General features: G+C 45.0%; 1 protein-coding gene across 9 annotated transcripts in view; it reads right to left on the bottom strand.

Annotated features, from left to right (window-relative positions):
• KAZN (kazrin, periplakin interacting protein) overlaps positions 1–26,930 on the bottom strand; it is a 432,464-nt gene that overhangs the window by 176,869 nt on the left and 228,665 nt on the right. Inside the window, exon 1 of one of the 9 annotated variants that reach the window (XM_088445402.1) lies at positions 22,864–22,937. The exons of the other annotated variants lie outside the window; for them this stretch is intronic. Within the exon in view, the coding sequence (XP_088301528.1) occupies positions 22,864–22,894 (31 nt within the window). The 5' untranslated portion in view covers positions 22,895–22,937. Of the gene's footprint in view, positions 1–22,863; positions 22,938–26,930 lie in introns of those variants that run through there. 9 annotated transcript variants of the gene reach the window in all.

Raw genomic sequence — 26,930 nt, 5'->3', positions numbered from 1 at the left:
AAAACGGAACTCAGAACGAGGCAAAACGTCATCTTACATGGACGAACATCATCATTCCTGGACAAAAGACCAGGAATGATGATGTTCGTCCATGTAAGATGACGTTTTGCCTCGTTCTGAGTTCCGTTTTTTTGGAGGGAAAAATCCGAACTCCACGTGCAAACTCGAACCTATCCGAGCCTGCACATCCCTAATATATATACATACACATATACACACACACACACACACACACACACACACACACACACACACACTGTGTATCTGGTGCCCTGCACCAGGCTTTACAACACAGCACTATAGCTCGGGATCTGTGTTTCCGGCTCAGTGCTGCACATTTCTACATTTTGCCTTAAACATTTTATACATATCTGCCCACACCTTTAGTCAAACATTTGCAGTGTTCTTTGTATTTCTAACACTAGTCCCAGTGCTCAGCTTTGGGACAAAAACCCTTTCAGTGCTGGCGGTACCGGGAGCTACCCTTGGTACTGCCGAGGATAAACAGCATGTGACCTGAGCACGCAAGCCACTGGACTAAGACCGGGCTGCAGGTGCTCCTTGCTGTCACCTCTCAGCCCTGGGGGTTAAAAGCATGCCACCTGTTTCCGTTAACGTATAATTTTAATCTAGGATTGTATTAAGGGAGCGGATTCTCTGCCTAATATGCAGTAACATACAGTGTGTGTGTGTGTACAGTATGGTAGGAAGTTATAACAGGCCAGCAATCAAATCATTTTCTTGAGTGCCCAATCATATGATTCAAATAAACATTACACATGTAGTTCTGCCTATTCAGTAACTCGAGGTGCACAGAACTACAGAATGACGAAGACACATGTTTTTGAATTTGTGACTTTTTTGATTGTTTGATACATAATATCCTCCATATCACATAATTACAATTATAAATTATAGATTATACTTTATTATTTATATATTTGGACTATGGCCCTCATTCAGAGCCGCTCGCTATTTGCGGTCGTTCGTTCTAAAACAAGGGGTGGCTATTCAAATGAACCGTTCGCTAATTGCGGTCTGTTCACGCCTCTAAGTCTGAACGAGCGAGCAAAACTTGCGGTTGTAATTTTGAAAAATACGCCCCCTTGCCGCTCGCACCATACGTCATGTCCGCTATTTATTAGATTAATCGAGTACATCGAACAGCGTATGAACTGCTCGCTATTCTTGTGGCTGGTTTTTTCAACCGCTATTTTGCGAGCAGTTCTGCGTAAAAAAAAAACAAGTGACGTCGTCAATGACGCTGCTGTATTAATTATGCACTCCCTTAAAACGCCCGTTTTGACCTTTAAGCACGCCTGCGTTCGAATTCCACACCCCCGTTTTCAAGCACCTTCCCCTGTTACCACCCACATACGCCTCCTTCTGTCACTCAAAATAGCAGGCATTCGCTATATAGCGAACAAACGATTTTCGGCCGCACTGACTGGTTCGCGCATGCGTCGCATGCGCATATGTGCGAACATCGGTCAGAACGAACGAGCGGCCGCTTACGAGCGGCTCTGAATCAGGGCCTATGTTTACAATTTCCTTGCAATTGACCTATTGATTAAATTATGAATCAATAATCACATATGGTCCTAGAGTGCAAAGTTGAATGCTGTAATATTGGCAGTTAGGTTGAACACTTATAAACATATTGCTGCTAGGGAACATACACATATTATACCTATTGAGCGCCGTTACTGCATAGTCATTTATCAACAATGAAAATAGACATTAATAGTACAGTAATACCTGTTTCACACCAAAATCCTGGGTCCGACTCAGGATACTAAACACGGTTTCAACCTGTGTTACAGTTTTTCATACTCCTTTCACACTGCACCTTGGACCCAGGTTAATCCTGGATCAACCCCCTCCACACTGAACCTGTGTTTTCCCTGTAAAACAGTGTGTGTCATTAAAATTGACTTTTTCAGGCTCACAAAGATGAGGTCATAAAAAGTGGTATGACTGCTCATTGCTTTAGTCTGGTCAACATAACCCCATGTCTCCTCCTCACCCTGATAACAAGCAGCTTATGGACCTCAGCAATTTTTTCCCAGTTGCTAGCCCAGCTGTCGGGTCTGCAGCTTGAAGATTACATCATCTACAAGCTCCCCCGATCAGCCAACCAGCTTCTTTTAGCGTGGCTTGCATCATATAACCCGGGTCGCGTTCACACCGAAGCCTACCCAGATCAGACACGGGATTAACCCTGGTCACTACCCGGGTAGCGGACCCAGAACACACAACACTGAGCTAGGACCTGGGGCGTGCTAGCTTGTCCCGGCAATAACCCCGGTTAACCGCTCGGCCTGAAAGGGGTATAAGTGCAGTGGCGAAACTATAAATTTTGCTCCCCCCCTGCCAGAAACTTTTTTGGCGCACCCCCCGCCTAATAGAACCCAAAAATCCAAAGATTAAATTTTTCTGCACGTGCACTCCCGATAAGGGTGAGTGGTTTTGTGATACAGCAATGCCCCTTACACATTATGAGACACTGTAATGCCCTTTATAACACATTATACCAAACTACCGGTAAGTAATACCCTTAATAGCACATTTGTGGGCCTCATTTATCAATGAGTTTATCACTCAAAACTAGTGCTAAATATCACTTTTTATGGTAAATGGTGCTCAGCCAATCGGCTCCCAACTTGTCAACTACTAGAAAAATGACAGTTTGGAGCTGATTGGCTGAAGCACCATTTATCATACACAGTGATATTTATCACTAGTTTTGAGTTATAAACTCGTTGATAAATGAGGCTTGTGCCACACAGATAAAGTACCAACCACTCAGCTCCTGTCACTTTACAGGCTGCGTATGAAAAATGGATGCTAGGAGCTGATTGGTTACCACTTTATCTTTCACAACATTATCTCTCACCAAGCTTTCATGAATAAAGATTACATGCTAAAGAAATCCCTTAAACCAGTGGTTCTCAAGCTCGGTCCTCAGGACGCCAAAAAGATCACATTTTCCAGATCCCCTAGCACAGGGCTTGACAAATGTTTCTAAAATCTAGGAGCCAGGATGAAATTCTAGGAGCCAGACCACCGCCCCCCCAAAAAAAATTACAGGCGTGAATAAGGAGCACAGCACTGTGTGTTATGCAACCTTTATACACACTATACTAGTCCACAAAATGGTTACAGTTGAATGAATACAGTAAAATGGAGGCTCCCTCACTGCTCTGCACAGCTCCCCTGCTCCACCCTCCAATAATAACGGACCACATTTCACATAAAACAATGGTGCCAGAAAGTACAACAAAACCCCCCTCCCCTCGTGGTCACACCACTATCCCTCTGATGCTGCTCCGCAATCCCTGGCCACGCATAGACCCTACTACCGGAGAGCTCTATGCAGCCGGAGATAGGAGACAGACAGCCACGATGTACAGGAGGATCAGCGTAGACTGGGACAGACAGCAGGGATCGGAGCAGGCCAGGATGGAGAGGAGTAGTCAGTGCAGGCCGGGATAGACACAGGCATAGCAGTCACCACAGGTGACGCTCAGCACATGCACTCCTGTGCATGATATGAACACCGCAATACTATAGGCACAAATCTCCGCCAGAGCGGATGAGGATCTGCTTCCTCCCTCACTGCAAAATCTGGTAGCCATGGCGACCTGGCCCCTGGGATTTGTCGAGCCCTGCCCTAGCAGGTGCACAGGTGTATTAATTACTCACTGACACATTGTAAAAGCTGACCAGCTGGAGTTAATTATTTCACTTGTGATTCTGTGAGGAGACTTGGAAAACATGAACTGTTTGGGGTCCGGAAGACAGAGCTTGAGAACCTGTGCCATAAACAATATAACATGACACCAAACAACCAACCCTTGTCCCTGTTTAGGAGACTGAAACCAATAAGGTACAACTGCTCAGACTCGCCACAATGTCAAGGACCACCATGGCAACAACAATCAAATGACACCTGATGCAGTGCCAGTGAAGCTCTGAAAAGCAACCAAGTTTTGACCCCACTGTGCCCTCAAAATACATGCTGACAGACACACAGCAGTTCTGTCAGACTCGGGCTCTAAGACATAGGGCCTGATTCAGAGATTCATGCAATGCCGATATTTATGCAGATTGAGCGATTTTTAGCCAAGTAGTCAGCATTGGGGGGAGGGTTAATGGGGGGTGGCTAAGGAAACACAGGCGTGTGTCACAGTTTAAACGCCATATTATGGGCATGTATAAATTACCCACTGCGCAGCATGAGAACTCTCAGCAGGTCTGGAGAGACACAGTGTTTGAGGCAAGCCAGATTTGACTCAGAATCTGCGTGGATGTTCCAGATGTACTACGCTGTTGGTACGTCAGACGGATAGGAGAAGGCAGCAGTGGGCGCCTCTGTGCTCGGGAAAGCTTTGAAAGACTTTAGCATATTTTTGCAATTGTGATACGTGAGAGAACGCAGTTGCAATTGTATTACCGTAAATCTCTGAATCAGGCTCATAGTTTACAACTTTCGGGCTGCCCCCTAAAGGAAGTAGGTGATGCAAGGGGTGTGGCGCTGCCAAGTGGGTGGTGTGGAGGAACATTGGCTAAATCACGTCATCATGGCTCTACCCAGCTATTCAATACTGCAAATACTGGCGGGACCATGGTGACCAAAGCGTATCACCGCCCGCCCACTTGCCTCCAGGAGACCTTCCCACTGTTCTTAGTGATCTTTCCGAGATTCGGGAGTCTCCTGGATGTTCTGGGAGAGTAGGCATGTGTGGTGTAAGATGCACTGGCATCTGTGAACTCAAAACCCATGGTACCACGCAACACTAAAGGTATACAATCGGGAAACCGGCTGCCGTAATACCGGCAGCCGGCTTCCCGACTGTCATATCCCGGCGAGGGTGAAATGCCAGGCGTCTAGATGTAGATGCCTGACATTTCCCCGACCCCGGGAGACAGGTGCCCGGCATCCCGATCGAAGGGATGACGGATGCCGCGAGCGGACAGCCGCGCGGGGGGGGGGAGGGTTAGGTTTAGGGCACCCAGGGGGGACGGGTTAGGCACTCCCCCAGGAGGGTTAGGCTAGGGGGAGGGAGGGTTACGCACCCCCCCCCCGGGGGAATTAGGTTTAGGCAGCGGGGAAGGGAGGGTTAGGCACTTGGGGGGGGGGGGGAGGTTAGGGTTAGGCACCCCTAAGGAGGGTTAGGGGGTTAGATTAGGTTAGTCAATACTTACCTATCGACGATCGGGATTTCCAGCGCTGTCGTGCATCCGCTGCCAGGAACTCTGCTTTGGTCGGCCAGGCTATGCCGGGAGTCGGCGGTATTTCATACCGATTCCACACTAAAAGCCCAAGCCAAGACAGACCAAGCACTAATTTAACTTGTTAATTTTTTACAGTTGGTAAAAAGACATTACCACTGTGGCACTAGTAAGAGCATATGGGGTGTGGGCTCAATCTTGCGACGATTGTTTATATAAACATTTCCAGTATTATACAGATATCTTACAACTGGGATTCAGCACATCACAGTTAAAAATACCACTGTGGATATAAAAAAATGGAGATGAAACACAGGTTCTCAATGTCATAAATAAGCAACAAGAGGCCTGGTAATTAAATGTGGACATGAAATTTTGTAGCAAATAAAAGTAAAATAGAACCCAGGGGTGCTGGCAGCTCTGGAGGGGAGAAAACAGAAGTGAGGCTATGGGGTCTATTTACTAAGCAGTGTTAGGAGAAGTGAAAAGTGAAGAGTGAAAAGTGATAAGGTGCCAGCCAATCAGCTCCCAACTGCCATCTCACAGGCTGCGTTTTAAAAATGATAGTTGGGAGCTGATTGGCTGGCACCTTATCACTTTTCCTAACACTGCTTAGTAAATAGACCCCGGTGTCTGGAAGTCTGTCAGCCAGCGTGAGCTGTGAGGGGATGGAGGGTATATAGGGCTTCTCTGCAACCAGACACGCACTATAGGAAATTATATATTATCTTCTCTCTTTAATATAATTATATTAATCAGTGCCACTTTATCATATATTATGTACCACCTTTAGTATTTAAATATAGAAGGATTACTAGTACACCAGTTTTCATGCATGCCTCCCCATTTTTTTTGTCACTGGTAAACTGTTTGGTTTTATCTCCCAAAGAGATAAGATGCAGGAGAGCTCTGTCTGATCTTCATACTTCTGTACAACAAGTAACAGGACAGTTCTTCAAATGTCAGTAATTCATCCAGCAAGCCAAAACATATCCGATCACGTGCTTCAAGTGCTGGAGGGCTAAACTGCGGAGCCTGACAGAGGCCCAGGCCCGAGAATCACCTTAGGCGTTACAATTCATATCGTGAATACAGGTTCAAATTGATCATATCAAAGAGAAAGCACAGTTATGAGTTTAGGAAAAGGCAGCAGCCAGCCATGCTCTGTGCAAGTCACATACCAAGGAGTCTTAAGAATACAATCACTTGTCCAATTACAGGATCCATGCGCAGAAAGGATTAAATTTCATATTTAACATCATCAAACATAATAATTAAATGGCAGAAATCATGTATAGTATACAGATGAATGGTCGCCTCTCCTACCACCAGTTCCTTTCACCACATACTGGAGTACACTGAACTGTTTTGCTTAAATCATATTCTTACATCAAATTATATACATACACTGTTACACATTTACCTCAACTTTTCCTGACACACTAACTGAACTATGCATTGCCTGATAATTTATAGCCAACACTGCTTACCACAAACTCAGCCTCTAGTGCGGTGGTTCCCAAACTTTCTTAACTCACAGCGCCTATCAGCATTTTTTCCACAGCCCCCCAAGGCCAAAAGTTTCTTATCGAGAAATTCTGCAAAAATTATTCAAGTCAATTGTGCTCATCTGTCATCCATAGGTTTAGTTATGTAGTGATGAAGAGGGTTGAGCTTTGTTTGCACACATAAATTATGAATGGCAGCTACCAGCTCTGGTTTTGCCTATCACCTGGGCAAGAAATAATTTGAATCTTCCTGGACTACCAAGCCGTGGCACCCCTGCAAGTGCCCCAAGGCACCCAGTTTGGGAACCACTGCTCTAGTACATTTCACAGCCAATATTCATGAGGCCTTGTAACCTACTAAATTGCAGCATTCTCATTGGTTCAGTTCATAAAATGGCTCTCCCACTATTTGCAACAGGTATTTCTAAAAAAATAAAACAATATGTGCTGCATTACATTTAGTTTAGATATACAAGTTAGCAGCAATTAGCCAATAAACCAAAACAAAATTTAAACCTACAATATATGTGGCAAAGGGGGTACATTATCTAATTTGAAGTACGCATATGCCAAAAGGTTACTTTGCCAACAGCTCCCTATTTAAATGGGGGTCTTATTGGATCCATTTAAGTCACTCCTCCTTTCTTTTAACACACATTAGTACCTTAAAGAAAAAGATGAGCGAAATAGGCTGTTTTGCAGAGGTACAATGTTCCAGTAACACCTTAAAATTCCACCTTTTGCCTATCCACACTGTACAGATGTGTTCTTGCTCACCTAGCCTCAATAAGTCATGCAGCGCGATATGCCTGGCGAGAGTGAGCCGCCAGGTCTAGTGCAACTTTGCTAGCGTCAGGCGTCTTTTTTGCAGAAAATGCATCTAAAACTAGACTAGGATGTACCATAAGACTGTGCTGATTAATTTGATATGTCACACTTGTATGTCTGTGTGCGACTGAGACTGGAAACAGATCTTGGAGTAGAAAAAAAGCTGTGGCCGCTGTATCGTAGCACTTTGCATGCTGATTGAGAGACTCAGTCGCACACAGATATAAAAATGTCATGTATCAAATTATTCAGCATAGTCTCCTGATGTGTCTCTTAGACACATTTTCTGCAAATAAAGGATGCAAAAAAGACGCCCGGTGCTAGCAGAGTCTCACGGGACCAGGCGCGCCAAGAGTGGCTGTTTGACACGACTGCAGCAAAGACCAGTAAGTACACATTTCTGTGTGAAGTGGTTGGGGCAGGACTAGAAATACATAAAGCTAAATATTGCCAGTGAAACTTGCCAAATTTTATGGACAAATGCAAAAGGCACAAGCAAATGAGGAAAATTCCAAAACAGTGGAGAAGACTGGCAGTAGATTAAACATGCTGGCGAGATTAGGTACTGTAGCTATATACATGCACACCTATCAGCCATAACATTAAAACCACCTACCTAATATTGTAGGTCCCCCTAGTCAACACATCAAACTCTGTCATGTTCCTTAAACCATCCCTGAACAATTTTTGCAGTGTTGCAGGGTCCTGCTGAAAAAGGCCACTACCATAAGCGAATACCTTTGCCATGAAAGGATGTACTTGGTCTGCAACAAAGTTTATGTAGGTGGTACGTGTCAAAGTAACATCTACATTAATTCCAGGACCCAATGTTTCCCAGAGTATAACACGGCCTCCGCCAACTTGACCTTCCCATAGTGCATCCTGGTGCCATCTCTTCCCCGATTAAATGACGCATACGCATCTGGCCGTTCACATGTAAAAGAAAACATGATTCATCAGAGCAAGTCACTTTCTTCCACTGTAACTTGGTATAGTTTGGACCCTCACGTGCCCATTATAGGCGCTTTCGGCAATGGACAGGGATCAGCACTGGCACTCTGACCGGTCTCCAGCAAAACACGCAGCAAGCCGCCCCATATGCAACAAGCCGCTTACAATGACTGTTCTGACACCTATCTATAAACTCAAAATACAAAGAAAAAAGTAATGATATTCTGTGGTGAACTCTAGGAGTTATTGTACCAATTTTATTTTTAAACAATATAATGTATTTTATTGTTTTAAAACAGAACCTTTAATGTTAGTAATTTAAAAAAATATCTTATTGTATCATAAATCATTGTTTGTGAAATATAATATCAGAACAGTTTGTTTCTTATCCACTGTGTGTCCTTTATTAATGAATACCTATTTTGGTCATATATAATGAATCCTGTTGTTGCGATTACGGTGCACTGTATTGCTGGCTGAATTGGATGTGCTAATTTATTATGTATCAGATATTCTGCTACAATCTAAATTTGTATATTGAGAGGTATATGTAGCATGTTGTTTAAAACCATAATCTTTGTGTCTAAGGAATTGACACTTTGGGGTATATTTACTAAAGTGCGAATTTTTAGAAGTGGGGATGTTGCCCATAGCAACCAATGAGATTCTAGCTATTATCTTCTAGACGGTGCTAGTTAAATGTTAAGTAAAAACTGATTAGTTGCTATGGGCAACATCTCCATTTCTTAAAAACTCTCACTTTAGTAAATATACACCTTAGTATCAAACATTCTCTGACAGGGGTTAAAGTAGGCTGGAACTGCGTTCCATCACTTCTATTTGGAGACGGAACCAGTTCCGCCTCCTCTAACCCACCACTTCTTTAGGACCACTTTAAGCACTGCTCTCTGAGATTCAGCAGACTTGCTATATAGGCTTCTAATGGTCTTACATCAACCAAATGTTTTGTCAGACCCATTGTTTATATTATTTTGAATGATTAATTACACAAGCCAATTCTTCAGCTTCACACTCATAAAGAAATCTCATTTTTCATCAATTATATAGTGTATAATATTCCTGATATCACCTCTTATAATATAATAATGCTATATCCCTTCATATAAGGGATGTATTCTCTTATCAAGATTCATGTACGGTATTATTAAATCATCATATACATCGCTTCTTGGATAGGAATGGTGTGGGTGTGTATATTAGAATTAGAATGTTCAGCCTTGCATCTGGCGTATGTATAACAAATAAATGTAAAGTAAGTATTCAGCCCTTAGAGTCACATACAGTCAGGTGCATAAATATTGGGACATTGACAGAATTTTCATATTTTGACCTCTATTCACCACCACAATGGCTTTGAAATGAAACAAATAAGATGTGCTTTAACTGCAGACTTTCAGATTTAACTTGATGGTAATTACATCCAAATCAGGTGAACGGTGTAGGAATTACAACGGTTTCTAAATGTGCCTCCCACTTTTTAAGGGGCCAAAAGTAATGGGACTATCAACTCAAAAGCTATTTCATGGATAGGTGTGGGCTATTCCCTCGTTATTTCATTATCAATTAAGCAGGTAAAAGGTCTGGAGTTGATTCTAGGTGTGACATTTGCATTTGGAATCACTTGCTGTCTACTCTCAATATGAGATCCAAAGAGCTGTCACTATCAGTGAAGCAAGCCATCATTAGGCTGAAAAATCAAAACAAACCCATCAGAGGGATAGCAAAAACATTAGGTGTGGCCAAATCAACTGTTTGGAAATTTCTTAAAAAGAAAGAATGCACTGAATGCTCAGCAACACCAAAAGACCCGGAAGACCACGGAAAACAACTGTGGTGGATGACAGAAGAATTATTTCCCTGGTGAAGAAAAACCCCTTCACAACATTTGGCCAAATCAAGAACACTCTCCAGGAGGTAGGTGTATATGTGTCAAAGTCAACAGTCAAGAGAAGACTTCACAAGAGAGAATATAAAGGGTTCACCACAAGATGTAAACCATTGGTGAGCCACAAAAACAGGAAGACCAGATTAGAGTTTGTCAAACAACATCTAAAAAAGCCATTACAGTTCTGGAACAACATCCTATGGACAGATGAGACAAAAATCAACTTGTACCAGAGTGATGGGAAGAGAAGAGTATGGAGAAGGAAAGGAACTGCTCATGATCCAAAACATACCACCTCATCAGTGAAGCATGGTGGTGGTAGTGTCTTGGCGTGCGCATGTGTGGCTGCCAATGGAACTGGTTCCTTTGTATTTATTGATGATGTGACAGCTGACAAAAGCAGCAGAATGAATTCTGAAGTGTTTCGGGCAATATTATATACTCATATTCAGTCAAATGCTTCAGAACTCATTGGACGGCGCTTCACAGTGCAGATGGACAATGACCCGAAGCATGCTGCAAAAGCAACCAAAGAGTTTTTTAAGGCTAAAAAGTGGAATGTTATGCAATGGCCAAGTCAATCCCCTGACCTGAATCCGATTGAGCATGCATTTCACTTTTGGCCCCTTAAAAAGTGGGAGGCACACATAGAAACCGCTGTAATTCCTACACCGTTCACCTAATTTGGATGTGATTACCCTCAAATTAAATCTGAAAGTCTGCAGTTAAAGCACATCTTGTTTGTTTCATTTCAAAGCCATTGTGGTGTTGAATAGAGGCCAAAATATGAAAATTCTGTCAATGTCCCAATATTTATGCACCTGACTGTATATGATATTACAGCTGTATTTGTTTGCAATTAAGCATCCAGGCTGGGTTAGGTGACTTGATGGTAATTTTAGGTATATCCGTTGTTAGGTTGAAGATTCCACCTTATTCTCTGCTCAGTGGTGATTCAACTTTAATCCGTATGTAAGTGTATCAGACTAGCGTGTATCAATGGGTATACATGCCAACGGCGCTGCAGACTGTCAGCCCTTCGCCTAACGGAAGGCTATCTGCTGGGTTTGTGCAATGTATGCAAGCCTGCACACATCCGGCACCCGTCTCTGTCTGGCTATTGCCCGCCGGACAGTGCAGTGCTTGTAAGTATATTGTTTGCTTATCCTTGCTTGAGTATTGCGGCTCTACAGCCATGGCCAAAACCTTTGAGAACGACACAAGTGTTGGTTTTCACAAAGTTTGCTTCTTCAGTGTTTTTAGACCTTTTTGTCAGATGTTACTATGGTATACTGAAGTAAAATTACAAGCATTTCATAAGTGTCAAAGGCTTTTATTGACAATTACATTAAGTTTATACAAAGCCAATATTTGCAGTGTCGACCCTTCTTTTTCAAGACCTCTGCAAATTCGCCCTGGCATGCTGTCAATCAAATTCTGGGCCACATACTGACTGATGGCTGCCCATTCTTGCCTAATCAATGGGTGGAGTTTGTCATAATGTGTTTTTTTTTTTAGTCTACCCGCGTCTTGAGGATTGACCACAAGTTCTCAATGGAATGAAGGTCTGGGGAGTTTCCTGGCCATGGACCCAAAATTTCGATGTTTTGTTCCCCAAACCACTTAGTTATCACTTTTGCCTTATAGCAATGTGCTCCATCATACTGGAAAAGGCATTGTTCGTCACCAAACTGTTCTTGGATGGTTGGGAGAAGTTGCTCTTGGAGGATGTTTTGGTTCCATTCTTTATTCATGGCTGTGTTCTTAGGCAAAATTGTGAGTGAGCCCACTACCTTGGCTGAGAAGCAACCCCACACATGAATGGTCTCAGGATGCTATACTGAGCAAACCGCACTGGTCATGGTTCTGGAAATACAGGGGGTAAAAAATGCATAGTGTCCCCCTGTATTTTCCAGAACCAGCACTAGACTTTTTCTAGCGGGGGGCTGATGCCACAGCCAGGGGAGCCCTTTTACCGAGCCCCCCAGCCGAAGCATCAACCATGACCACCAGTCAGTCCAGGCCGGGGATCCCTGGGAACCCTACCAAGAATTGGGTCCCACCCTCCAGGGCACCCCCCTGGTCATACTAGTGTATGGCCAGCATAAGGAATTGACACTACAAAGATCATGGTTTTAAACAACATGCTACATATATCTCTGAATACACAAATTTAGTTTGTAGCAGAATATCTGATACACGATAAGTTAGCACATCCATTCAGCTAGCAATACAGTGCAACGTAATAGCAACAACAGGATTAATAATATATGACCAAGATAGGTATTCATTAATAAAAGATACACACAATGGATAAGAAACTGTTTAATATATTTTCAATTCAATTTTTTAAAAATCTTTTTCCACTTTCTGATTTAATTATTTTGCCAACAATGATTTAAGATACAATAATTTTTTTTTTAAATTACTAACATTAAAGGTTGTTTTAAAACAATAAAATACATTATATTATTTAAAAATAAAATTGGTACAATAACTCCTAGGGGTAAATTTACTAAAGTGAGAGTTTTTAGACGTGAGTTTTAAAAGTGATGTTGCCCATAGCAACCAGATTCTACTTAACATTTAACTAGCACCTTCTAGAAGATAATAGCTAGAATCTGATTAGTTGCTATGGGCAACATCACTTTTAAAACTCACTTCTAAAAACTCTCACTTTAGTAAATTTACCCCCTAGAGTGCACCAAAGAATCTCATTACTTTTTTCTTTGTATCATTTTGATATTCTATCCAAATGAGTTTGGTGGCACCATAACCCATAACGTAGAACACAACAAAAGATTATAATTAAGAAGATATATAAGTAAGGGATAGGAGTTTGATGTTATATGTGAGAATTCTGTGCAGGATTTTTAGGTTTTGGACTAAAGCTTTCTATGATAGTGATACACAGAATGGCAGTTGCTCAATCAATTTATTGGTTATCCGGTTGACAAGTCGACAGTAAAAAAGGTCTACGTCAAATGGTCGACAGGAACAAGTTGGTCGAGACATGATTTTTCCTTTTTTCTTTTCAACATTTTTAAGGTTAGGTTTAGGCACTTGGGGGAGGGCTACAGTAGGCTTAAAAAATAACATTACCGAGTCGACCATATGTTTTGACCATTTGTCAGTTAACCTTTTTACATTTTGACCCAGTCAATCTCTTATACCCAGTGTTCTCTCCAAGCTTTATTTCTCGGGCGGCCCACCCAGGAAAATGCCCCTGCGACATGGCTGAAAGTCACACTGTGCTACTTATTGGCCGCATCCGAGAGAAACCGATTGCGGCATTCATTCAGCATTGGGGATCAGAGTAAATAGCCACTGCTCATGCCCGTTACAAACACTGCTTAGTTGCAGCACAAGCCAGTGTTAGAGACCTGATCCCCGCAGCCACTGTCCACAAGTGATAGTCACCAGCTGATTTCGGGTCACAGCAGTCTCTGGACCCAGCGCTCACTACACACTGCTTGCTCGAGACAAAATGATCCATCTCACCACACCATCAGTGGGGACGGTAAAGAGTGGAAGAGTCCTGCTGAAGCACTTGCCTCATAAAAGGAACCAATCTCTGCATTCTTCCAGCACTGGGGATCGGAGGTAACAGCTACCACTCAAGCCTGCTATAGAAACTAATCAACTACATCTCCAGCCACTATTAAAGACTAGATCCTCGCAACCACTGTAAACTAGGATTCAGCATCAGCATACTTCTGAACATTTTGTGGAAACTTCCCAACACCTACCAGGACCTCACACTGAAGTGAGGTTGGCTGACTGTGGACCCAAACGAGAAAGGTTCAATAATATGCAAACTGACAAGTTTTTTTTATTGTAAGGATTTTTAATCCATTGATTTATTATTAAACAATGTACTACACAATGACTTGCCTGTTGGCCTTTTTTGGTGCTTTAGGTACATGGGTGTAATTTCAGGAGAAATCAGATACAGTAGGTTGCAGGAGGAGACACTAACATTAAGGTGACTTCAGATAGTGAGCCTGATTCACTACGGAACGCAACTGCGAATGCAATAGCGATTACCCACGCAGTTATACTGCAATAGTAAGCTAATCCATTGCAATCGCAATGCCGCCGCAGCACTACATAAGGATGTCCACTTTACCTTACACACATCCGTAATGTTTAGAAGACAGAGGTTGGGACCACAATTTCCTCATTTATATGAAAACGGGATACGAACTTTGGAAGGTAACTCGCCCTTGTACGGAGGACAGCTCTATTCTGATGAAAAAAAATCAAAACTGGAGAGCAACATGAAAGTGCTGCCAAATCAGAAACTCTGCGAGCTGAGGAGAAAAAGCATCTTCGCTGTCAACCATTTGAGGTCCACTGAGTCTAAGGGTTCAAAGAGGGGAACCTGCAGCGCCCTGAGAACTAAAGATAAATCCCATGGTGCCACCAGAGGGACAAACAGAGGTTGCAGACGGAGAACACCCTGAATAAATGTTCTAACGTCTGGCAGAGTGGCAATTCTGCGCTGGAACCAAACTGACAATGCAGAAACCTGAACTCTCAAGGTCTAGTCCAGCCTGAAGAAAAGAAAGAATTTGGGAGACCCTGAAAACCTTAGGGTCATATTTTCTATGGAAGCACCAATAAAAAAATGAATGCCAAATCCTGTGATAGATGCGGGCCAAAGTGGGCTTTCTTGCCCTAAGCATCGTGTGGATCATGGAAGTAGAAAAACATTTGGTCCTTATGACGGAAGACTCGAGAGCCATGCTGTCAAAGCCGGCTGAGGTAGATCCACATATAGGCAGTGACACTACACTAGCAAATAAGTCCGTAGAGGAAGTGGAAATGGACTGTCTATGGATAGACATGTCAGATTGGTGAACCAATGTCTCCTGGACCAGGCAGGAGCTATTAGTATCATCCTGCCGCCTTCTTGCTTGAATTTTCGAATAACCCTTGGGAGGAGGGAGTCGGATGAAACAGATATGCCAAACTGAAGTCCCATCTCACCGCCAGAGCATCCATGAAGGTGGCTGAGGAGTCCCTTGTTCTGGACCCATACCTGGGACCTCGTGGTTGTGACTGATGCCATGAGATCAACGTCCGGTAGTCCCCACTTGTCCACCAGGCACTGAAAGACGTCCGGATGAAGAACCCTTCTCCGGCATGTATGTCCTGATGACTTAGAAAGGCCGCTTCCCAGTTCCTGGAAGGATTCCTGGAATGAATATTGCAGAGATTGCCGGAGGATGGCATTCTGCCCAAACCAGAATGTTCACCACTTCCCTCATAGCTGCCGGACGTTGTGTGCCTCTCTGGTGGTTGAGGTAGGCCACTGTAGTTGCGTTGGACTGAATCTGGAAAGGCCTGCCGTGAAGAAGGTCCTGTGCCAGAACAAGTGCCCTGTGTACTGCCCGAAGCTCCAAAATATTTATGGACTTTCCTGAGCTTTCTATCTTCCCTGAAATGTGTGATGACCTGTCACCATGCCCCATCCTTGCATCTGTAGTAGGAGCACCCAATCTGGGATCCATAATGGGCGACCCTTGTCTAAATGAGTTGTCTGCAGCCACGCAAGGGAGAGGCAAACTTCTGGCGAGATGTGGATCATCTGACACTATCAGATGATACTAACCGTCTCAAAAAGACAGAATCCATCATTGCAGGGTCTTGGAATGGAACTGAGCATATTCCACCAGTACCTGCATTGCTAAGTGAACTGACAATTTCTGATTGCGGAGCAGTTTGTGTACCCGTACTTGTAGGGCAGCAATCTTGTCCGCTGGTAAAAAAAAAATCCTTTGTCCCAGAAAATCCAGCAGCGCCCCCAAATGTACCATCTGCTGAGAAAGAGAAGACTTTTTCAAAATGATTATCCAGCCATGCTCTTGCAGGCAGGCAATGGTCATTTGGAGATGGTGTTGTAAAACCTCCAGAGATTGTGCCAATGTCAGGAAGTCATCCAAGTATGGTAGTATCGACTCCTTGTCGCCTGAGATGAGCCGCCATGACTGCCATATTCTTGGTGAAATACCCGAGGTGCTGTAGACAGACCGAAGGGCAGAGCCTGAAATTGATAATGTTGCTGACCCACCGGAAACCTTAGAAACTTTTGCATCCTGTATGTCTAGAGAAACCATGAAATCTTCAGCTCCATTGCAGCATAATTGACCATGGAGTTTCCATATGGAATTTGGGTATATGGATGAATTTGTTGAGACTAAATTCAGAATAGGGCGAGGAGACCCATTTGGTTTCAGAATCAAATTTTAAAAATAACCCCTTCCCTCTTGTGTCACAGGAAAGGAGATTATAACTCCTTACCTTAGGAGGGCCAAGGCCTTGACTGAGTCTGAAGGAACAGTTGTACAAAAAAACTTCTGAGGGAAATACCTCAGGAATGTGAGGGCGTACCCATGAGAGACCACTTCTCGAACCCAAGCATCCATAGTTGTTTGATGCCAGGGGTAAGAAAACTGGATAAGTCGGCTTCTTACCCTGAGGCCCGCTCCATCAGGCAATGGGCTTATCTTCCGGCTTGGAAGCTGGACATTTGACTGACCAAGATTTCCTGGTCTGCATTATCCTACGGGAAGTATCCTGTCTAGAGAAAGACCCTCTCTTCACCCTTCCCTGCAGGCGGAAAGGACGTCTGCTTATACTTCGGGGTAGACGTAGAGGGAAACCCAGCAGACTTGGATGCTGCCAGAGCAGTCACTATGTTATCCAATTCAAGCCCAAACAGTACCTTCCCGACAAAAGGTAAAGACTCAAGGGCTCTCTTGGACCTGTATCGGCCTTCCATGTTCTTAGCCACAGGTTCCTTCGAGCAGCCACCGAGGTTGCTGATACTTTAGAAGCCAGAATACCTGCATCAATAACTGCTTCCCCAACATACCCAGCTGCTTCTCGCAATTGGCAGACATAAGACAGCTGTTCTCTGGTAGCATCTGGCATACTATCTTCCAGAGACATCGTCCATTATTTCATAGCTCTGGCCACCCAGGCTACGGCCATAGCCGGCCTGGTAATAGCTCCAGATAATGTAAAAACTTAATTCAAATAGTTTTCTATCTGTAGCCTCCTTAAGCGAGGATGCGGCAGGGAGAGGTAATGTAGAGCTCCGGATCAATCTTGTCACATGAGCATCTACCGTTGGAGGAACTTCCCATTTGCTACAATCACCCAGTAAAAATGGATACCGAGAAGTTAAATTCTTTGTCGCATGGAAACGCCTATTTGGAGTATTCCATGCTTCAGATTCGTCAGTTGTTCAGACTGAGGGAAATAATCCTTTGCCATCTTCTGGTGCCTAATGGCCAGAGTCTTAGATTTAGGCGGAACCTCCTCTTCCTCTATACTTCGGACAGACCTAACTGCTCTCACCAGAGTGGGGACATCTACCGAGGATTGGGGGTCTTCCTCAACCGAGTAAGGACCAGAACTCTGCGTATCAGAGTCTGATGATGATGCCGTGTGAGGATCCTAAGGCAATGCCTGAAGGGATACTCTCTTATGCTTTTTGTTTTACTACCACTGAACTATTCGCTTCCATTACCTGCTGAGCTGCTATAGACGGCAGCATACTCTGACTAGAGTGAGCATAAGCATCAACCAATCAGGATTCATAGGAGACATATACATAGAAGGATGTAAATGTTGTGGGTACCCCAAAGAGGGATGCAGCACCATTGCAGGAACCTGTGAAGCTGCTGCACGCTCCACTAAATTTGACAAAACCTGAGACCAAGAGGCCACCCAAGGCGTTTTTTGTGCAGGTGCTGGTGTACCGGGTTGGAGAAGAAGCTGTTTACAACAGGCCCTACATAAACCATCTTGCACAAAATCCTGTTCCGACAAGCCTGCCGAACAGGATCTACATGATACCAGCATAGCTAAACCTCCTTCTTCCCCGTGCTTTTAGACATAACAATGCATCACAGGTATAAGGTATAAATGCATTGTGACCGTCTTCACAAGTATATGTGCAAGACAATGAAAAAAAAAAAAAACTCACTCACCTGTACAGAGGGATGAGGAGAAACAAAGTGATAGATATATCTGACACTTTAGAAAATAAAAGACAGTGTCAATACAGCAGCTAGCTAGCTAGTCACATACAATGCAAATGTAAATGAGCTGTGAATCAAATGACCAAACCCCAGGGGGCTTGGTAGGATATAGAGCACTGCATACCTGACCCAAGGGAGAGGCGTACACGGAGACTGACCCACATCTCTGAGAACCAACGCTTTCAAGCAGCGCTCCATAGGTGAACTGCGGGCGTCTCAATCCACAAGATGGTCATAAATAACAAACCAGACGCGGGAACCCACACAGGAAGTTGCGTCTGGGTTGGGGGGAGGAGCGGCCGGGGGAGCGCCTATCTCCCCTACGCTGCGATTTTGACGGCAGTGTACGCTGGCCTCACAGTAGCAGACGCTTACTAGTGTGTCTACTACCCATCCCCGGCGTCAGACTATATGGTCCCGGCGGCCTTAGTGAGGCACTTTGACGAGCCCTTCACCCGCAGCAGCCTCAGATAAGTCTCCTACACCGGAAGCCAGGACTGCAGTGCACGATTCCCCGCAAGCGATGAATCGCCTTACCTGGTCATCTCCTTGGATCCAATTACAGTCCGGGTCCCAGCTTCGCCTTCGCTGAGACCCGCCGAAATCCCCAAGGCCCGTTCAGAAGCTGGCGTTTCGGCATCAGCGGAGGTGTAGAAGTCGTAGTACTTGCGTCCCTTTGGACGCTTAGAACTAACTAAACCCAGTATATAAAAAACAAAAGGTAAATCAATAAACAAAAAAGCCTAGGACTGCCTATTGCTGGGCATACACAGCCAGATAAAATGTCTGTCAGACCGACAGACATTTTATCTGGCAGCCTGCCAGCCGCAGATGTCGCCGGCATACACTGTGAGAGAAATCTCACAGTGTATAGCCCGACATCCGCGCTCCGCCCCCGGGGGAGGAGTCATTTCCCTGTTCCTTCCGTAGGAAGGAACACAGGAAATGTCTGTCGGCTGCGCTGGGCATACACTGCCCGATGCGGCTGACAGTTTAACGGGAAATATCGCATGGGACGGGCATGCTGGACAATCCAGCATGCCCGACCGAGCAATATTTAACCCTCGGTCGCCCCCCCACATGCTACAATTATTGCGGCGATCCGCCGATATCGGGCGGATTGTCCCAATAATTGTAGTGTGTATGGCCAGCATTAGAGGTGCGTCTGGACTCTTGCCGAGCACCAAACAAAAAAAACTGAATGCCTGTAGCTGGGGGCGGGGTATATAGGGAGGAGGCCCTACGCATGCTGGGTACTTCAAAGCTGTAGCTGTTTGGTGCAATGGATTACTCCAACTACATACCCCAAGGCAGTTCCTGTGGACCCTGAAGAAGAAAACATCGGTACAATTGAGTACCATCGCAGCCTCACGCACAAGCTTACTCCATATTCAGAAATTGCTAAATTCCACGCATGCTATGAGACCTCAGACTGCGTAGGGCATCGCAGTGATAATTTATGCACACCCCTGCAACGGCGTTCAACCGCACTGGCACGCCTGTGTTCAGCCAACCACTTCCCCGTTACCACCCACAAATGGTAGTCACTGTGATCGCAGTCCCGATGACAATGGCTAGTTCGCGCACGCGCACTGTGATGTATACACAGTACACAACAATCGGCCGATTGTGTATTAGCAACTGCATTCCTTGCTGAATCAGGCCCAGTATTACAGCCAAGATCCCTAATCCAAACATTATTTCCAACATTTCATAGCTTCCATTTGTAGGAGAGTCGCTTGCTTATATTTTAATAAAAAATGTAAATTAAAAGGCCAGCTGCTTGAGCTTTTTGGCTGAGCTATTATTTACCAATTATTTATTTCAGTTTTAAAATGCTGCAGTCAAACTAGGATGTGCCTTTTGTTTGTAATTAATATTTTTTTGTTGACATATGCAATGGAGGGGAGCTTGCATTTGACTAGCTAGATATGGAACTATAGTGGTTAAAACAACAATTCCTATTACAATCAGTAAAAAAAAAATGAGCCCTTAGTTGTGAGAGCAGTCATATTCTTAGAGAATAAGAAGAAACAAGTTAAAAAGTGTGTCCATAGTCTAAGCACATCGGAAGCAATCATTTTCTAGACTGACTCAATGAAGCTTGCTCAGTTCACCAGGAATAAGTGATATTACTAATGAATGGGATACCGTACCTAGGGCTGCCACCCATTCTGTATTTTACAGGATCATCCCGTAATTGAAAGGGCCATGCTGCATCCGGTATTGATTCGATACGGGATGCAGTTTGTCTAGTTTTAGGTCTGGTGTCTGTGTTGTGATGCCATTAGTTAGAGACGCACTAGGACCAAGAGGCTCTCCACGCTGCTTGGTGTACGTCGTGACATCATGCAGAACCGCCGAAAGCAAAGGCTGGTATACACTAGACGATGTCTAGTGTGTACCGTTGTCGTTAGCGACGCCACATGGCGGGGTGCCGGCATTAGCAAGTGCATACACACTTACCAATGCTGGCAGCGACAACTGGGGCCGTGCTGCATTTGGCAGCATGGCCCTTGCTAACAATGTCGCCCTCGAACTTGCATGCAGGTCCGACAGGCGATGTCGCTTACAACGCAACGTCAGCGACATAGCAGGTACACACTAGACGATGTGCCCAATATCTTGTCTGATCCGGCCGGATAGGATGAGATATCGTCTAGTCACGTGTACCCGGCATTAGAGGAGTATGCAGCAGACTGTGAAATAGGTAGGTAATATGGAGGGGCCCTGTGAGGAGTTTTAGAGGTGACACAGCAGGCTGGACAGACAGAGGGCTGTAATGACAGGGAGCAAGAGGCTGGAGACAAAGGGTCAGAAGATTGGAGAGAGACAGGGGGCAGGAGGCTAGAGAGACAGGGGGCAGGAGGCTAGAGAGACAGGGGGCAGGAGGCTAGAGAGACAGGGGGCAGGAGGCTAGAGAGACAGGGGGCAGGAGGCTAGAGAGAGACAGGGGGCAGGAGGCTAGAGAGAGACAGGGGGCAGGAGGCTACAGAGAGACAGGGGGCAGGAGGCTACAGAGAGACAGGGGGCAGGAGGCTACAGAGAGACAGGGGGCAGGAGGCTACAGAGAGACGGGGCAGGAGGCTACAGAGAGACAGGGGGCAGGAGGCTAGAGAGAGACAGGGGCAGGAGGCTAGAGAGAGACAGGGGCAGGAGGCTAGAGAGAGACAGGGGGCAGGAGGCTAGAGAGAGACAGGGGGCAGGAGGCTAGAGAGAGATGGGGCAGGAGGCTAGAGAGAGACAGGGGGCAGGAGGCTAGAGAGAGATGGGCAGGAGGCTAGAGAGAGACAGGGGCAGGAGGCTAGAGAGAGACAGGTGCATGGGGATAGAGAGAGACAGGGGGCAGGAGGCTAGAGAGAGACAGGGGCAGGAGGCTAGAGAGAGACAGGGGCAGGGGGCTAGAGAGAGTCAGGGTGGAGGACGCTAGAGTCCCCAGGAAGGGGACACGAGTCTGGTTGAAACTCTGTTGTATGACAACGACATTGGTTATATTCCTACACAAACAGGCATCTTCCAGCCCATGTGATCATGAAGAGTGACTACTGACTGTCTTCCCCGGAAGGATCAATTTATTCAGAGGTTCCCCATTGCAGAGAAACCATCATATAGGTAAGGTGTACTTTTATTTAGTACAAACAAAAAATACAATAAAGTCTTTACTTGGGCTTTTTGGATGAGCTCGGGTTCAGTTGCTGAGGGGGACAAATGTTTCCCTTTGCATCTCTGCTGAGGGGGTACACATTTACCCCTTTGCAGGTGCAAGCATACTATTTTCTCTATTTTTTTTAGGGAAGAGGGTGTGGCCACACCTTTCACTGTCCCACAAAGGTGGGCTCATTCCACTGATGCAGCTAGCCGATCGAGAACGAAGGTTGACTAATGCCACTGATGGAATTAGCTGATCAAAGAACTAACAAGATGAATATTGGTTTGGAACTCAATAAATACCTTTCACCACTATGTGCTGGCAACAAGTAGAAAATATATATAAAAATAAAAAAATACACAGGTTGCTGGCAATCAAGCTGTTCTTGCAATAAACTCCCTTGCAAGTGGCTAATTTCTGGATTTGTATTGAAGGAATGAGAATGCAACTATAATCATTAAAAGGTAAACGTGCATCAAGGAGAAAATAAGTTATTTCTGCTCCAGTGCCAATCAATGGAGCTCTGCAAGGCTGACTGACTTGCACGAGAACCTCAAACACTGCATGTTCCTGTCCAAACCATGACAACACAGACAGAAGTTACCTCAATGTTTAGAAAAGACCTAGCACTATAGGAAAAAGTAAAAGGGATCCACTTCACTTGCAATGCATGCAAAACACTAAACTATTATCTGTGAGGGATTAGAGTTATACATTAGACAAGCAACATACCAGCTTTTCCTTCTTCCCTGTCTGACTTCATATTGGTAATTACTCCTTCCAGAAGCTTGAGAAAGCTGTCACACTCTCCGCTACGCTCCTCCCTGTGCTACAGGAAGTACTGTTTGCTTTACCTGTGCTGCCAGGAATTCGACCCTTGCACAGGTTGCTGTAGTAGACAGCATGATGTCACTGAATACAAGCCAGGCTGAGGCGGGACTAGCAGCAGTCATGGTCTCCTATCCAGCACAGCCTGCCAGTTTATTATATCTCACCCATCTTGTGTTAGAAGATGAATACTTCCTGGCAGTGCTGGAGAGGACTAAAATGCATTGCCTCCTAAGCCGAGAGACCAATGTAAAATTAAATGCCACCAACACAAAAGCAATTGCAGTTTTATCCCCACTGGCTTTATTTTTAATTAAATGTAAAGCGTGACATTTCATTACACTATTAAAAATATATAATTTGTTTTCCTACGTCAGAATATGGGAGATTTTTTTGACTGATTTTTTGCAAATGATCAGGCATCAAATTTTCAGTATTTGGCTGGAATTATCATTATAAAGCAACAATGACAGATAAAGCAGCATCCTAGCAATGACATTACAATGGCGTTGGTGTGAAGATATAGTACCATTAATGTAAATTGATAAATTATCTTATTGTGAAGAGAACACTCCTAATTTTGTTGTCTTAATTACCATTACTAATTTGCACAGCATGTTGTTGGTACAGAGAAAGACACATTTATTTTAAATCTGCCATTAAAAAAATAAGAATTTGCCATAAACTAATTTACATTTGTACCTGACAGTAAAAGCAGGACCATGTTGGGGTAATGCTGCATACACACGGTCAGATTTTCCTTCAGATCTGTACAATAACGATTTTTAAAACTGTTCAATCGTTCATATCTGAAGGAAAATCTGACATATCTGACATGTTTGTCAGATGAACGATGAACAATGCACGTTCCTGCTGGTCAGATAATGATATCTGACATCTGATGTGTTTGCAGTCAGATTTGGACGATTCCATTCATTTTAATGCAGTCAGAAATCGATCAAATCGTTGTTAAAATCATTCAATCGTTCATCTGACCGTGTGTATGCACCATAAGAGCAATTAGAGCACAGGTCCTGGTCCTGCTTGACCAGGCTGTTTCCGGATTATAGTGTGTTGCATACACCTATATGTAGAATAAGAAGTCAATTTTAGTTGGTCAGGCTAGAACTTAGGGCCTGATTCAGACCCGCTCGCGAGCGGGTCGATGGTGTGCTCTGCGCACGTGCAGCGGCCGCACTGCGCGTGCGCAAGCCCCGGAGCGAGAGAGAAAATCTCTCGCTCCATGGCTTGGTACAAAAGGGGCGGCTGTCGATGTTGATCGACAGCTCGCCCCGCTTTGTAGGCGTGGCGAGGGGATGGCTTCACAAACGGAGGAATTCCCAAGCGAATGCCTGCGTTTGTGGGCGGCCCCACCGACATCACCAGTGATGTCAGTGAGAGAACTTCCGGCTCTATTAGAGCCAGAAGCTCTCTGGGGCCTGCGGCCACGAGACACTACCACAAGGGTCTCGCCGCAAGCCCGATGGTCGCGATGGTCTTGACCATCGCGACCATCATCCTGGCCTCTCGCAATAGCGGTGGGTGATCACCCACAACTATGCGAGCGTCCAGGAGGCCGCACAAAAAAATAACGCCCAGATTCAGAGCGAGCGCTCTTTCAGAGCGTCAGTCTCTGAATCAGGGCCTTAGGGCGGTATCCAATTAGACCCGACCAGTGGCGGATTTTGCCTAGGGGCTACGAGGCTGCAGCCCCCCCAGTAAAATCTGTCGCCTCAGTGCAGTCACTCTCTACACCGTGACTGGCAGTGGCTTCCTACTGGAAGCGCCACCTGCCAGTCAGATATACAACAGGCAGTCTCCTCCCACAGGGACTGCCCCTAGGTGTCTCTGCCAGTCCGGGCTGCTATTAGCAGAGAGTGGCTTCCAGTAAGAAGCCGCTACTCTCTTTTTTCGCCAGCCCTAACCGGCTCCTAGGGGCTGCAGATGATGCAGCCCTTTGGAAGCCGGTTACATGCACATGCGCAGCTCCCAGCCACTAGTGCGCATGCGCTGGTCACGGCGCCTGACAGATTGTCACTGGAACCTGGCATGAAGAGGTGAGATTCCTTTTCAGCGGCGGCAGCCCCCCTCATCCAAGAGGGTAGCAGCCGCCGCTGGACCCGACCATTGTTCAGCCGCAAATTGATCGCTGCAATCTGCGAAAAACAGGGCTTTTTCGACGATGTTTTTCACCCTCTCCTATTATTTTGAATACAATAATAGGATATATCTCACAAAAACACATAGGATATGTGGCAACTAAAGAGTTCAGTGTGCCTGGAGGCCAGGCTTAGCCGGTATCCAGACCTGCAGTCAGGCAGGGAGAACCACAAAACTCTGTGTGAAGCTGTAGCAGCCAGGCTGCAGGCTGGGAGGCCGGATCCATACTTGCAGAAGGCAGGTAGGACCACTAAAAAGATTGTGCGACTTTGTGGAAGTCAGGCCAGGGGGCCATGTCTATATCTGTGAGATATAGTACTACAAGAGACTGTTACGTTTGCAGACTAGTTGCCCATAACAGTCAGGGTTCAAGAAGCGGGGTAGTGCCCTGAATGGGGGCTAGGGTTTTGTTATTTTTTTGTTCCTAAATGCTGACAGTAAAGCTCCATTTTATATAATTTCAATCTGAAAAGCTGCATGAGGACCCTTATTCTGCACCACTGACCTTCTACTAAGCTAAATTACCCCAGGTTATCACAGTCCTAATACACCTAGCCTCAATACGCCATGTGGTGCGAGACACCTGGTACGAGTGAGCTGCCTGGTCCAGTAATACTCTGCTTGCGACGAGTGTCTTTTTTGTCAGAAAATGAGTCTGGGAAAATTTTGAAAGCAGCCCTAATGGGGGCGGGTCTATTGAGGGGGTGGGAGTCTGTGGAGGCTGTCTTTTTCTGCAGTTGCACCTGTGACTTTATGCCAATTATACTACAATGCCCTTCCCTGGTGTACATCTGTGCATCTGAAGGCGCAAGGACTGTGGCGCCCACTTTCAGACTCTACAGACGCTGCAATCATGCTTTGTGCATCTTTATACTCCACGATCAGTTGAACCATTGAAACTTGCACAAGCCCTATGCATTATTCATTTGAGTTTAGCTTCCAATGTGAGCGATTAAGCATCTCTATAGGCAACCACTTTCAGCAACCCGCCCATGTCACTCCAAATACATGCCCATACTATGCTACCTCGGACTAGCCAATCCCCTGTTACCCGGAAGAAAAGTGGAAAATCTAAGTGCTTATAGAGCACACTGTTAATTAAAGCAAGTGCCTGCAGCAATAATTGACATAAGGGGAAAATTGCAACGCCACATAAAAATGGTAGGAAAGGACTACCGCCCTGGTAAATCACAACATGTAGTAATATGAGCATAAATATTTAATAATCAGGAAATAAAAATAACAGAAGGCATATAGGATATACAATAAATCACACAAAAATCAGAAATGAAGAGCATATATCAAGACAATATTAGAATCAAATGGAGGTAGAAATAAGCTGCTAAAATAAATCAAATTGTGCTGTATCTGAAGAAAGAAACAGTCTGTATTTTGAAAGTCACAGTTCGCAAGCACTCAGCATGAGTTGAAACAAAGTGCTTAAAAAGTTGCAACAGTGTGTTCACCGTATTGATATACTTGTATCCGTCTAGTTGATCCGAATATATGATTGGCGTGAGGCTGGTATAGTGGCTATCACAACAGCCGTAGGTGGATGTAGCTGTGGATCGACCAGTCAGACGCCACGGTGTGGAGTGAGATGGACGTGTGAGTACTAACTAGCGTAGAAGACTCAGGCTTCTCAGGATGCTCCGGCTTGGGTGGATGGGAAGCCGGCCAGACGATGAGAGCTGGGGAGAAAGCTGGGATAATCCAGACGGGCAGAGACTGAGAGCGGCCGCAGCGGAGTCAAATGCCCCGCACCAGGACGGATAACAGGAAACAGCACAGGCTGGAGGGGCTTGCGGTGA

Source organism: Taudactylus pleione, unplaced genomic scaffold (assembly GCF_031769625.1).
Source record: "Taudactylus pleione unplaced genomic scaffold, aTauple2 ptg000379l, whole genome shotgun sequence".
In the NCBI taxonomy this organism is placed as follows: domain Eukaryota; kingdom Metazoa; phylum Chordata; class Amphibia; order Anura; family Myobatrachidae; genus Taudactylus; species Taudactylus pleione.
The sequence above is the reverse complement of the archived record's forward strand: the minus strand, read 5'-3'. Positions and strand labels throughout refer to the sequence as shown.